At 43.4% G+C, this 12691-nt stretch overlaps 1 protein-coding gene across 3 annotated transcripts in view; it reads left to right on the forward strand.

Moving 5' to 3' along the window:
- tbc1d22a (TBC1 domain family, member 22a) overlaps positions 1-12691 on the forward strand; it is a 97953-nt gene that overhangs the window by 20160 nt on the left and 65102 nt on the right. The window contains exons 6-9 of one of the 3 annotated variants that reach the window (XM_068716891.1): positions 703-773; positions 8640-8768; positions 10908-10970; positions 11473-11538. In XM_068716891.1, the coding sequence (XP_068572992.1) occupies positions 703-773; positions 8640-8768; positions 10908-10970; positions 11473-11538 (329 nt within the window). The remainder of the gene's footprint in view (positions 1-702; positions 774-8639; positions 8769-10907; positions 10971-11472; positions 11539-12691) is intronic. The other 2 variants (XM_068716893.1, XM_068716892.1) reach the window with 2 other exon arrangements.

Consider the following 12691-nt stretch of genomic DNA (forward strand, 5'->3'; position numbering starts at 1 on the left):
ACAACAGCTGCTAGGAAAGACAACAAGGTCAGCAATGCCTGTAATCAGTTGTCCGCGTTAAATTAACCTGGTAGTCGATCGCGGGTGTTACCTCATTGTTTCCAAACTTATGCGTTTCCGTCCGTCCACACGAATACGCTACCCGGAGTTTTCAAAGTTATCCGGCTTCGGGATCGTTTCTAAACTCCTCCGTTTACGGTGCTCGAAAACGCCGGCGTAGTGTGGACACTCAGTGTAACCATAGCAAAACATATGCGTTTCCAAACAAAAACGGAGTAATGTGGATGTACTCTGATTCTCTCGGGGGACAAACATCACTCAATCCCCCATCACAGACACTCAATATACATTCAATGACCACACTCCTTGGTTTAACACTTCCTAAGTAAACACACTGTGACACATAATATCCAGCACTAGGAATGCTTTAAAACTTAAAATTCCTCACAGTACAGAACAGGAGGTCATTATGTGGTAAAATGATTGAATGATTAACTCAAGCATTCCTGTACCACAGTTCTATATATGTGCCCATATGGACATATCTCTGATGAGCTAGTATTGATGGGTCATATTGGTGATAACGTAATCTTGGCGTATAATATCGGCCCACCATTTATCGGTCGGGCTGCAGAGGGAAGTCAAAAGTCTCTGAGGTGAATGTAAAATAAACCCTCTGGTGCTTCTGTTCTTGTTTCACAGAGGAGCTACGGAAACTCAGCTGGTCTGGAATCCCGCGACAGGTCCGACCGATAACGTGGAAGCTGCTTTCAGTAAGTGTTACGCACAGCATGCTCACTCGCACACACACGTGCCGTGGATGTACAATGTCCATTCAGGCTCCGGCAGACGCGGGGGAAACAAACACCAAATTTGTATAAAACATGGAAAACACTTGCATACAAACACGCTTTTAATGCAGAAAAAAACTATGTAACCTCATTCATAAACCCGCAAGTAAATACCCAGATTCATCACACACACACACACACACACACACACACACACACACACACACACACACACACACAAAAAGCATTACAGAGGATCTGAGGCACACAAACACACAAAAAGTTGCCGTCATGTACTCTCTCCCGACTCCCTCCTTTTTTTGATTTATGAAGACTGGTAACAGTCCTGCTTTTTTTTCTTTCAAACTTCAATAGGGAAAATTAATTGCGAGGCACAAATAATTTATTCATGAGACGCGCGGCGTGTTTACTCATTAAGCCATTGTTGTGGCGTACAGCTCCTGGTCTGCAGAGAGAAGACTGGCTTTTTGAACGCCATGACTCTCCCATTAATTACCGCACAATAGCTAATGTGCCGCAGAAAAGATGTCATTAAAGGTGTGCGTTTGCACACGCGCCCGTTTGTGTGTTGTTGTTTTTTTTTCCGGTGGTGGGAGGTTACCGACTGGGTGCTTCAACCATTAACGGCCACTTTGTTAGTTACTCGACTGAAGTGAGGGCTCATATGAGGGCCATGTGAAGTTAAATCCGGGGACGGGAGGGGAGCACTTTAGCTCACTGTGTGTGTGTGTGTGTGTGTGTGTGTGTGTGTGTGTGTGAGAGATTAACTAATGCACACCCCGTTAATGTTTGTGTTCCATGTGATTGTATGTGTGCAGTGTTTCCCACAGGATTGACTATGGAGGGTGGACCTCGGACCCCACGTTCTAAAGTTGGATGCATCAATCTGTTCTAGCAGTTGTGGAATGTAAAGATGTACATTTAGGGTACTCAAGTACTAGTTAGGATACCCAGAGGGGGAATCTTTGCAGATTCCCATTCTGAACACAAAGTAGAAAGCAACAAATATGATGTATTATTAAGTAGTACACAGCCTAATTATTAAGTATACTGAGTAGTTAAACTTAGCTGTAACTTTGCCAGCTGCAACATTTAAATAATGAACACATTAATGCATAAACAATTATAATTCAATCATGAAATTTATATGATTCTGAAATGGGCCATTTGGGAACTTTGAAGGGAGTGAGTCCAGCTGTTTCCCCCATGCTTACAATCTCTATGCTAAGCTTTGAGTATCTACTCTAATGGCCCCCTACAAACATGAGTGGGGCAAAATGTCAAACAATTTCTTTAAAGTCATCCTAAACCCAAAATATTTAATATATATAATCATTATATATATTAAATATTCAAGTCAAGTAGAACTTTATTCGTCCCCAGAGCGAACAATTGGTTGTGCAGCAGTGAAAACTGTAATAAAACAATATCAAAAACGCACACACGGCAGTTAAATATAACATATAATAAAACAGTACATAGAAAATGAAAAGCAAGTTTTGCCAAACGTGGGTTGGCAATCAAGCTGATATTTGACTTTTCTCTTGGAGTGTAGCAGTGCAATGGCTGAAGTTATGAAGGAGTGTTTGTATCTGTTGGTTTTGGCTAGCTAATACCGGCTGCGATTCGATACCATATATATATTTAAAATACTGATACCAATATGTTTTTTCCGATATTGGTATCAGTATTTGTTAGGTTAGGCTTCTACTGCTGCAGGAGGAGGGGGGGTCGGAGGTTTGACCCTTCAACCTCAAGATCCATTTCTGAGGTTACGAGTCAGGCTTTCGATGCATTTCTAGTGCCTCGCGCGACGAGAATTGTCCCTCCGGGTTAAATCCAAGGTTCGGATTGAAGCGAAAAGTGGGCACAGTGTCAAAAGCAATCATATCTTCTGAAGTGTCACAACACTTGACTGCCTTCTCCATCCTGTCTGTGGCATGATCCAGTGGAGAAATAGATAGGAGGGATCAGGCTCGGAAAATCTATTCTCCGTCCGGCATACACACGCACGCACGCACGCACGCACGCACGCACACACACACACACACACACACACACACACACACACACACACACACACACATTGAGAGTCTCAGGCCACGCTTGTATTCCATAAACTTGGCAGAGGCACCTAATAATACTTCACTCCAGTGGTGTCCCTTGTGCCCTTCTCCTGCTCACCAGCGTGCACCAACTTTTTATTTTTTCCTCTCTCTCCTCCATGCTTGAGCCACACTCTTTTTTTTTTTTTTTTTTTTTTTAACTGACAAACGAGAAACGGGTTTCCCCCCCTCAGTTTAGAGCTCGGTGATGCTCCCCCAACGGTCACAGACAACGTCCTCAACTGTCTTAAACTGTTATTGGTTTGTGTGGAAATTAAAACGCATAAAAACAAACTTCTCCAACGAGAGCGATGATTCGCAGCTCCACAGGTTGCCCCCCAGCTTTTTTCAGAAAAACACACCCGGTTGAACTTTCTATTATTTCGGAAATAATAACCCTTTTATTTCATTATTTTAAAGAGCCTTTTGCGTCCGAGCCCGAAGGAGAATGAAGAAATTAAATGGCTTTTTTTTTTCCTGCTTTGAGAAAGAATGTCAGCCCCGTGGGCAATATGTACATTTGCTAATGGAGTGTGGCTGTTAAATGTGAAGCGGGAGAGGAGTAGAAAACCAACTGGCTGTGGAATTATTGACAAAGCTGAAGGCTTATATGAGACGTGTCGGGGACAGATTCAGATATTGTCACGCTTAACTGTTAGCTCACATCAGCGCTCATCATCCATATCGCCCGAGAGAAAAGAGCAATGATTTTTAACTTTATTTTTATGTGAGGCAGACTTGTGATGAACGTCCCGAGAATGTAGGCACGATCTTAAGAGGCATCTCGCACCTCAGATAGAGCATTTAGTTCCTTTTTGCCTTTCTACACTTCGACTGTAATTTAGGAGAATTGCAGATCCGCCGTCTCCTCTCAATATCCACGTCCCAGACCTGAGCAAAGTGCTTTTTGTAAACAGATGCAAAGTAATATATTGCCTTTTGTGTTTGTGTATCTTTAGTTTGTATATGTGCAGGGAGATACACTCCTACGCTATCTGTTAAAGGTTCTATATATGATACATTTAGAGCTTTAATACAGCTGCAAAAATGAGAAAGAGAACCTTCATGGATGGGTCCCCTTTAATAGCGAACTTGAGTGACAACATATCTGTTCCTCTTCTGGATTATAAAGGAGGAATATACCACATTAAAGCCATATGGTCAAATGTAAACAACTCATTTAAAATGTGTTAACAATAACTTATTTCACAGGTCAGTTGGGAACAAACCGTTGAACGCAAAAACCCAAAAGACGAGCCGCTAGATGGTTGAAGGGTCCCGGTCATATATTCGTATGGTAGCTGCGTGTAACTTAGCCTACAAACTGTGTTTTTTTTTTTTTTCTTTTAATGGTGCCTTCGTTGTTGGCGTAAATCACGGTGACTTCAGAGGAGCAGGAGGATTTTAATTTTTGTGTTGCTTCAAAAGGTGCAGCTGCAGGCTACCAGGAAGTCATTTTTGAAGAGTTGTTATTTTATTTTTTATTTCTTTTGGACATGCACAAGGGTCAAAAATCGAAAGCTCATTTCGACCGAACCACTCATTCGATGCGGTCGGAAAATGTTTGAGACCGTATCCGTCTGCACCTGGTTGGGTGAATGCACCTCTCACTTTGGCTATTACGGTCGTTTAGTTTGGAAAGCCACAGATGCAGTCCAGGCAACGTCGTCGAACCAAAGCTATCCACCGAAATATAATTTCTGAATACATTTGAGGTAAAAAATAAGTCGTTTCATCCGTACAAGTTGCAGTAAGTCACGGTGTGAAGTTGATTCTCATGTTTCCAAAAATCAAATCATGTTGTGAAACAGCATAAAAATGGACACGTACAGACACGAGCGATTTTAGAAAGAAGTTTTATCTGTTCAACTTTTCCCTGTGCCCGTAGTGGGACAGTTTGTTTCCAGTCTGCTTCCAGAATTATGTGCGCCTGCTAAGTACAAATCACTTTAGATTGCGCGAAGACTAAAAAAAAACACAGAAAAAACCCCAATTTAATCTAAATTCCCCAAATGGATTCCCTAAGCATATGTTTTTATTTATTATTTTCTTTACAGAGAGCTTACTGAAGTGGAGGATCCATTAGAGGGATGGAAGGGTGGAGGAGTAGATTGATGCGAGGAAGAATGAAGAGATGAGCTTTTTGTAGACTGATTAACAGAGGCAGGAGGAAGCACTTGCGCCGCTACATTTTATACCACTGGCAGGTCATGCGGAGACGTCTCACATTTATGCTTCAATTTCTGCCTTCCATCAGAAAAAAATAAATAAATCTCCACTCACCCTTTTTAACCAGTGGACCACAAATGAAATGGAAATTAGTCACTCAGGTTCAAGCGTAATTACACTTAGATCTTCAGCACTTAATGCACTTTACTGTGAGATACACTCATTCTCTATTTTCTAAAAAGAAAGGCGCGCCGCTTGTTCCGCATCCTTTTTATTCATTAAACACATACAATTATGTTTAAAGAAATTACAATTATCCTGCATGGTTTAAAGCCTGGGTACACAGACCAATACTGACACATTGAAATATTCCCGATACCCGGTTATTAGTGATAAAGAGTAGTAATAAAAAATAAAATCATAGCAGAGTGTGTGACACAGCTTGCGTCCTCTTTATGGCCTTCAAATCCCGAGTGTGTGTCCTATCGAGCAGTAATGCAGCTGTGGTGTGTCCATTAACCTTCAGCACACACATGCTCTCCTCTCCCTCATTTGGCAGAGTGCACGCCGCACAATACTGTTTTGGTAGCTGGCCGGTTTTTGGTTCGCGCGTGCGTTTGCATATGGAGCCGTTTCAACATGTGAAGCTCAGCTTAGCCCCGAGTTCAGTCTGGCGGGCTGGCAGCGGTCGGGCTCCTTCGACGCGTTCTTGGTTTGTCGCGGTTCGTGACTGAAACCAATAAAGAGAATTGGGGGGAAAAAATGCTTTGAATGACGGTGTTATTGAAGTTGGAGAAGATAGACGGGCCGGCAGGGGGATGCTGGATGCGACGTGTGTGTTTTATGTGTCATAGCGTGCACATGTGTCGTATTTTCTGAGCACTCCTGAGTACGTGATTGTGTGTGTTAGCCAAGTGTTTGCAACAGACAAGCCCCTAGAGTCTCCAGGCTTCTCTAGAGGCCTTGTGTAGGTAAAAAACTAAAAAGAGAGCAACTTTTTGTTGCCGCTCTTATTGATTTTCCTCTAGACAGTTGCCCAAAATTGATACTTTGTGTGTGTTTACATGCGCGCCTTTTCCCGATATGCTCGCTGGCGTGTTCCCAAAAAGTGGCGGCCAGCTTCCAAAAAAACCCAACAAACAGCAGAGTCACAACAAAGACAAAGATGCACATGGCTAACAAACACACACATAAATAAATATGTGTGTGTGTGTGTGTGTGTGTGTGTGTGTGTGTGTGTGTGTGTGTGTGTGTGTGTGTGTGTGTGTGTGTATATATAGCACACACACACACGGTCATTATCGGCCTGATGTGCAGACCGTTTTTGATGGCAAGTCCACTCAAGCCGGTCCAAAACAGATCTGCTCTCAGACGTGACTGAGCAGCCGCCAAATTTCTCAGGGAAAAAAAAGAATAAATAAAAAATGCTGTTTAATAAATTGAAAGTCAAGACATATAAATGTAAGAGACGGACAGAGCGGTGAAGAGACTGAGCTGTCTGTCTGGCTAAACATTTACTCTGAACTCTTTTTAAGAGCTGAGCGTGGAGGTTTAGTCCCGACCTTTTTTGGAGCTTTCAGCTGCACCGCCAGGTCTTCTTTGGTAAATCTTGGATTGTTTTCGGCTAATGTAGCTGAACTTAAAGCACTTCTACTCTGCAGGTCAAAACAAAGAAAATGGCCAGGGAAATGGAGAGGAGGAATTCTTCTCACATTGAATGATGCAGACAGAAAAGAAAAATCTCAAATTACTGCTTTTAAGCCAAGAAGGGGTCAAACTATTTTACAATTTTATGGGGGGGGGCAACTTCGGAAAGGTCTTGTTTTGTTGAAGACCCAAAGATATTCAGTTTATTATCACAAAAGACTAAGGAGTCATTGATTATCAAAACGGTTCCAATTAATTTCCTGTCGACTCACTAATTGATTAATCGACAACCGCAACACACACAACCACATATATATATATATATATATATATATATATATATATAAATATATATATATATTTATATTTATATATATATATATTTATATATATATATATATATATTTATATATATATATATATATTTATATATATATATATATATATATATATATATATATATAGATAGAGATGTACGTAAACCAGGTGACCAACTACAAGAAACTTCTGACCTCTTTGCCTGCCAACAACGGTCTCTCCACCAAGTACTGAGTCATGTTTTGCTAGGGGATTAAATACTTATTTCACACAATCAAATGCAAATCAATTTATAACCTTACAAAATCGGCAAGGGATCAAATACTTATTTCCTCCACTGTCTGTGTGGGTGTGTGTGTATATATATATGTATATATATATATATATATATATATATATATATATATATATATATATATTGTGTGGCAGATCTCAAAAGTTTTTAACATTACATACTCTCTTTAATCATCCTAATATTATTCATGTATGAACTCTTACACAGCAACAAACAAATGCACTCACGGTAATATACAACATGAAAAGAAAAGGGCCGTTTGCCAGCTTTTTTGTCACGGGGACGACTTCTTTTGAGCCAGCAGTTGTGTTTTTGAGTTCTGTTTTGAAGACTTAAACTGTGAATATTTCAGAGCCCCCCCCCCCGGTCCCATCTCTCGCTTTTAGACTTTTTAGATTTGTTGTTCAGTTTGGAGTTGACTTTCTCCTCATTGCATAAGCCTGACTGCACAAGAAGGATACACACTTCCCCAAATACATGTACGCTCACATGAACCGTCTTGTCAAACACATTCCCAGACGCACGCACGCACGCGCACGCACGCGCACACACAGGAAGGTATCTCCCCTAAGAGGCTTGGTCAAGCAGCAGAAAGTTTTCTCTGCAAAGTGAAGTGTGTCATTTACAGACTGCGTCATCCCAGGAGTTTGGTTTGTGATTGAACTCGGCTGACACACTCGCAGCCGAGGTTTTTAAGACCAAGAGGCTCATTAAACGGTGTATACTGGCAGACAAATAATTACGAGGAGACGCGACATGTAATGAACATTTGCTTTCAGAGAAGACGGTTTTACTGAGTATCTGCGGAGCCAAATTAATGAGTCCCATGTGGAACACACGAGCGAGTCCATGTCACAAACAGACAGGTATATTAGCTCAGAGGCTATTACCAGCTACTCGCTAAAGTTAATAAGGGCCTGTACTAGAATAAGTGCAATGTTTTAAGGATTAATAAATGTTGATTGCACATTTCAGACTGTTACATTATGGAAGGGCAATTTTAAAGAACCAGATTAATGATAAAGTATATACAAACACATTGTAAGACATTTGACATGAGGAATAATTTGCCATATTTTGGGGAAATGTGCTTATATACGTTCTCACTGAGTTCTATGAGAGAATCCATACGGCTCTCACTAAAGCCAGTGAAACAGCTCACAGACGATGGCTAGCTTAGCGTAAAGACAGGAAACAAGGAGACACGCAGCGAGTCTGATTGACCGATGATTTATAGTTATTAACAATCTTTCTTTTTTTTATTGACTCTTTCTGTCTCTCACCCTCCTCCAGGGTTACCTCCCAGCTAACGCAGAGAGAAGAGAGAGCGTCCTGCAGAGGAAGAGACAAGAATATTTCGGCTTCATCCAGCAATATTATGACTCCCGCAACGACGAGAACCATCAGGACACATACAGACAGGTATATATATATATGTATGTATGCGCATACACTCGCACGCTCTCGGGTCCTGTTTACTCGTGTGTTTAAAAGAATTGATTAAACACCCATCTGAATCCTAGAACCTGAAGGACTGAATGAAAGAAACTAGAAAAAGTTTCAATTACAGGAACAGCTTCTCGTCACTAATGTATTCCCTCAGTGCAGACAGGACTTGTGTGTGTGTGTGTGTGTGTGTGTGTGTGTGTGTGTGTGTGTGTGTATTGACAGGATTCGCAGACAGGATTACTGGAACCGGTCCCGTGCTTTTCCTCTTCCTCCCTCATGTACTCACAGAGCTGCTGTCCATTTGTCCGCCCGTGTTTCTGTCCCATGTTGACACGGCGGGAACGTGGTCGAGCTTCACAGAGCAGAGACAGCCAGCCCCGAGCTTCAGAGAGCAGCTGAAACGAACACTTTTCTTTTGGCTTTGAAAATATCTACTTTTTTTTTCTCTCTCTCTCTCTCTCTCTCTCTCTCTCTCTCTCTCTCTCTCTCTCTCTCTCTCTCTCTCTCTCTCTCTCTCTCTCTGTCTGTTCATCTGTCTCTCTTTCTCTCTCTCTCTCCAACCACCTCACACAAGCTTTCATTTTAACACTCGACTACTTCCCATTCATTTCAAGCCGATAAGGAACATCAAAGTGGGCTGTCGATCGCAAAACCCCCCCCCAAAAAACAACCCCACACATTTCTCATATTCCGTCCAATTTCCCATTGATCTGCTGTGCCCTGTGCCAGAAAGCTGGCATACTTTGTTGTGATGGCTGTTTGGATTGCGTCTTGATGCTTCTTTTTCTGCCAAATTCTGCCTGTTCCAGCACTGTTTGTGTTGACGGACTGTGCAGTGATTTTAAGTGATTTTCTTTTTCGTGTGTGTGTGTGTGTGTGTGTGTGTGTGTGTGTGTGTGTGTGTGTGTGTGTGTGTGTGTGTGTGTGTGTGTGTGTGTGTGTGTGTGTGTGTGTGTGTGTGTGTGTGTGTGTGTGAGAGAGAGAGAGTGAGATTACGTGTGTTCGCACATATGTCGGTTTGGCACTCAAATTGCACACGGTGGTGGGTTTGTATGTATTTTGTGTATATTATGTTTAAGTGGCTGTAGATGTATTTGCACACATTACATGTATCTATATGTCTTATGTTTGTCTGCGTGTGAGTGCTCGTATTAGCCGGTCCGTCAGCTGGTGCAAATCTCCCATCTGTCCCTGTAGCTAGTGTCTCTTCTTGTGTCTCTCCATCTGCCTCTTTTATATATATCTGTTTATGTCGTTGGGAACTTGCCCAAACAGCTTGTGTGTGTGTGTGTGTGTGTGTGTGTGTGTGTGTGTGTGTGTGTGTGTGTGTGTGTGTGTGTGTGTGTGTGTGTTTTTTATGCATATGGATGTATCCATTGTAGAAGTCCCAGCCTGCACGACAAGCTTTTTGAAGTACTGCTGCTGTTTAGTTCCATCCCAAGAGAAAGGGTTGAAAAAGATTCTAGCTTCATTTCGGCTAACAGAGGAAGTAGACCGGAGTTGTGTGTTTGAAACAGCTGATTGAGTTGTGCCGTTAAGACGGCATCAAACTGTTTTTCTGTCACCACTAGGGGGCAAAAAGACTTCAGTAATCCTACTCCTTGTTGTGTTACAGGCTTATCAAGTTCTTGTGACTGCATTGGCCACTCCCCTAAATCCTCCGTGCCACCCGTTGATTATATTGTACATTTGCTTAACTGTCCTGGTCGCTGGTTCATTGTTGCTCGTTTGCATCAACAGCCGCCCCCTAATTACCCATTGTGGTTAATTGTCTATACATTAGTGAGAAGGGCCACGGTCATGACATCATGACCCATGTTGAAAAAATGGCAGAATTTCCCCTTACGTCAGAACTTCTTCATTTCGGGTTCAAACCCCTGCCTGGGAACATCTGGGTTAAAATGTGGAATAATGAGGACAAGTACATGTAGGGGGACGACTACGTTGTGTGTGTGTGTGTGTGTGTGTGTGTGTGTGTGTGTGTGTGTGTGTGTGTGTGTGTGTGTGTGTGTGTGTGTGTGTGTGTGTGTGTGTGTGTGTGTGTGTGTGTGTGTGTGTGGACGCGCGCGCGTCTCTGCGTCTCTCTCGTAACACCCTTCTCTCCAATGTCAGATCCACATAGACATTCCCAGGATGAGTCCTGAGTCTTTGGTGCTGCAGCCAAAGGTGACAGAGGTAAGGCTGATCGAGCAGACAGGACTGTGAGTACAGCTCGACCCCCCCCCCCCCCCCCCCCCCCCCCCCCCAGTCCTGTCAGCAACAAAGCCGTGCACACTCTCACTAAACGCACCCCCCCCCCGACCTGTCTGGTCCTGGCCGGCTTGGCTCCAGCCGCCGCCGCCCTGCAATCCGCCTGACTCCCTTCTGATGAATCTGTCCTATCGTCCAGACACTCTGAAATGGTGTGAACGTGGTCCAGCACGTACAAAATGTACTCCCCGTGCACATGATGTCACAAGAGACGTCTCCAAATCTGCACACTTGCATTCAAGACCACCGCTGCTATCCATTTCAGATCACAGGAAGCTCCGTCTGCATTCAATCAAGGACACCAATCCACTAACGGATGCTCTCTCTCTCTCTTCCTCGCTCCGTCTCTGTGATGCCCTGATCTGTGCTAACCTGCCCGTTGCTTCAGTGTTTGTCTTTTTTTTTTTCTCTCTTTCTCTCTCTGCAGATTCACATTGACATACCGAGAACTAATCCTCTTATTCCTCTCTTTCAACAAGCTTCTGTCCAAGAGGTGAGACCTGCTGCACCACACACACCACTTCACCTAGCAGCCCCCCCCCCCCCCCCCCCTCTGCTTTTGGGCAGATATGGGCGCTAACGCCATCAAATTGTTGGGACGAGTGTCCGTAAAAAATTAAATCGCAGTGGCTTGTATGACATGAAGTGATTCAAAGATTTTAATGCTGGAAGTTCAGAGTTAAAGAAAGTTTGTCTGCCTGGGAGTTTGAAACGGGGGGGAAAACCCTCGCTACAGCACACTGCATGGTCTGGCATGGCACACACACACACACACACACACACACACACACACACACACACACACACACACACACACACACACACACACACACACACAGAGGCACAAACGAAGATTGCATATAGAATTCTACACTACCTTCAGTCTTGCATGTGATCAGACACACACAAACTCCCAGCCTGCATGGTTCGCACTCTTTGCTCTGCTCTGTTAGTGCTACTGAATGAAGCATTTCCTGTTACAGTCGGGCGTTTTAGGGGATATACGAAGTAATTATCTAAAAACCCTGCTAAGCAGTATGTTTGATAGAACAACAACAATCGGGTGGTAGTTAGGGCACATTAGGAAAAACATACGGCGAGGCGTACATTACTGGAATCCTTAACTACTAAATCGCTGCGAGCTGCTTCGGATAGCGGTTACTTAAATACTTAAAATGTAAATGCGGTGCAAGTCACTTTTGTCTCTGCAGCGGTGCGAGGAGTTTGCCTCGGCCGGCCTAAAGGGACGATCAGCGCGGCTTCCCGATGCAAGTTAACACGGAAATTAACTTGATTCCCTCTATTTATACGAGGTTAGGTTCATCTTATTATTTCGGTGCTTCTGGGAGGTCCTGTCAGACGCAGAACCAGCCGGCCTGAGAAGCACAGAGCCGAAAAGCCCAGTAGGAAAAAAATATATAAAAATCCTGTAATGAGGCGCAGGCTGATGAGGCGGCCGGGGCTCTGGACCCCCTCCGTGTATACACCTACACAGAGGTGTGTGAGCGAAAACGCACACATCTTGTATACACACAGGGGACAGCGAGGAAGCTAGCATTCATCAGTGCACATTAACTCGCACACACAGCGCCACAGGCGACGCCACCTTCCCTTGCACCCGTCTTGTACGGGATACAACTCCGGGC

Source organism: Cebidichthys violaceus, unplaced genomic scaffold (assembly GCF_023349555.1).
Source record: "Cebidichthys violaceus isolate CVI_PGR_0920_01 unplaced genomic scaffold, fCebVio1.0.p SCAF_21, whole genome shotgun sequence".
NCBI lineage: Eukaryota > Metazoa > Chordata > Actinopteri > Perciformes > Stichaeidae > Cebidichthys > Cebidichthys violaceus.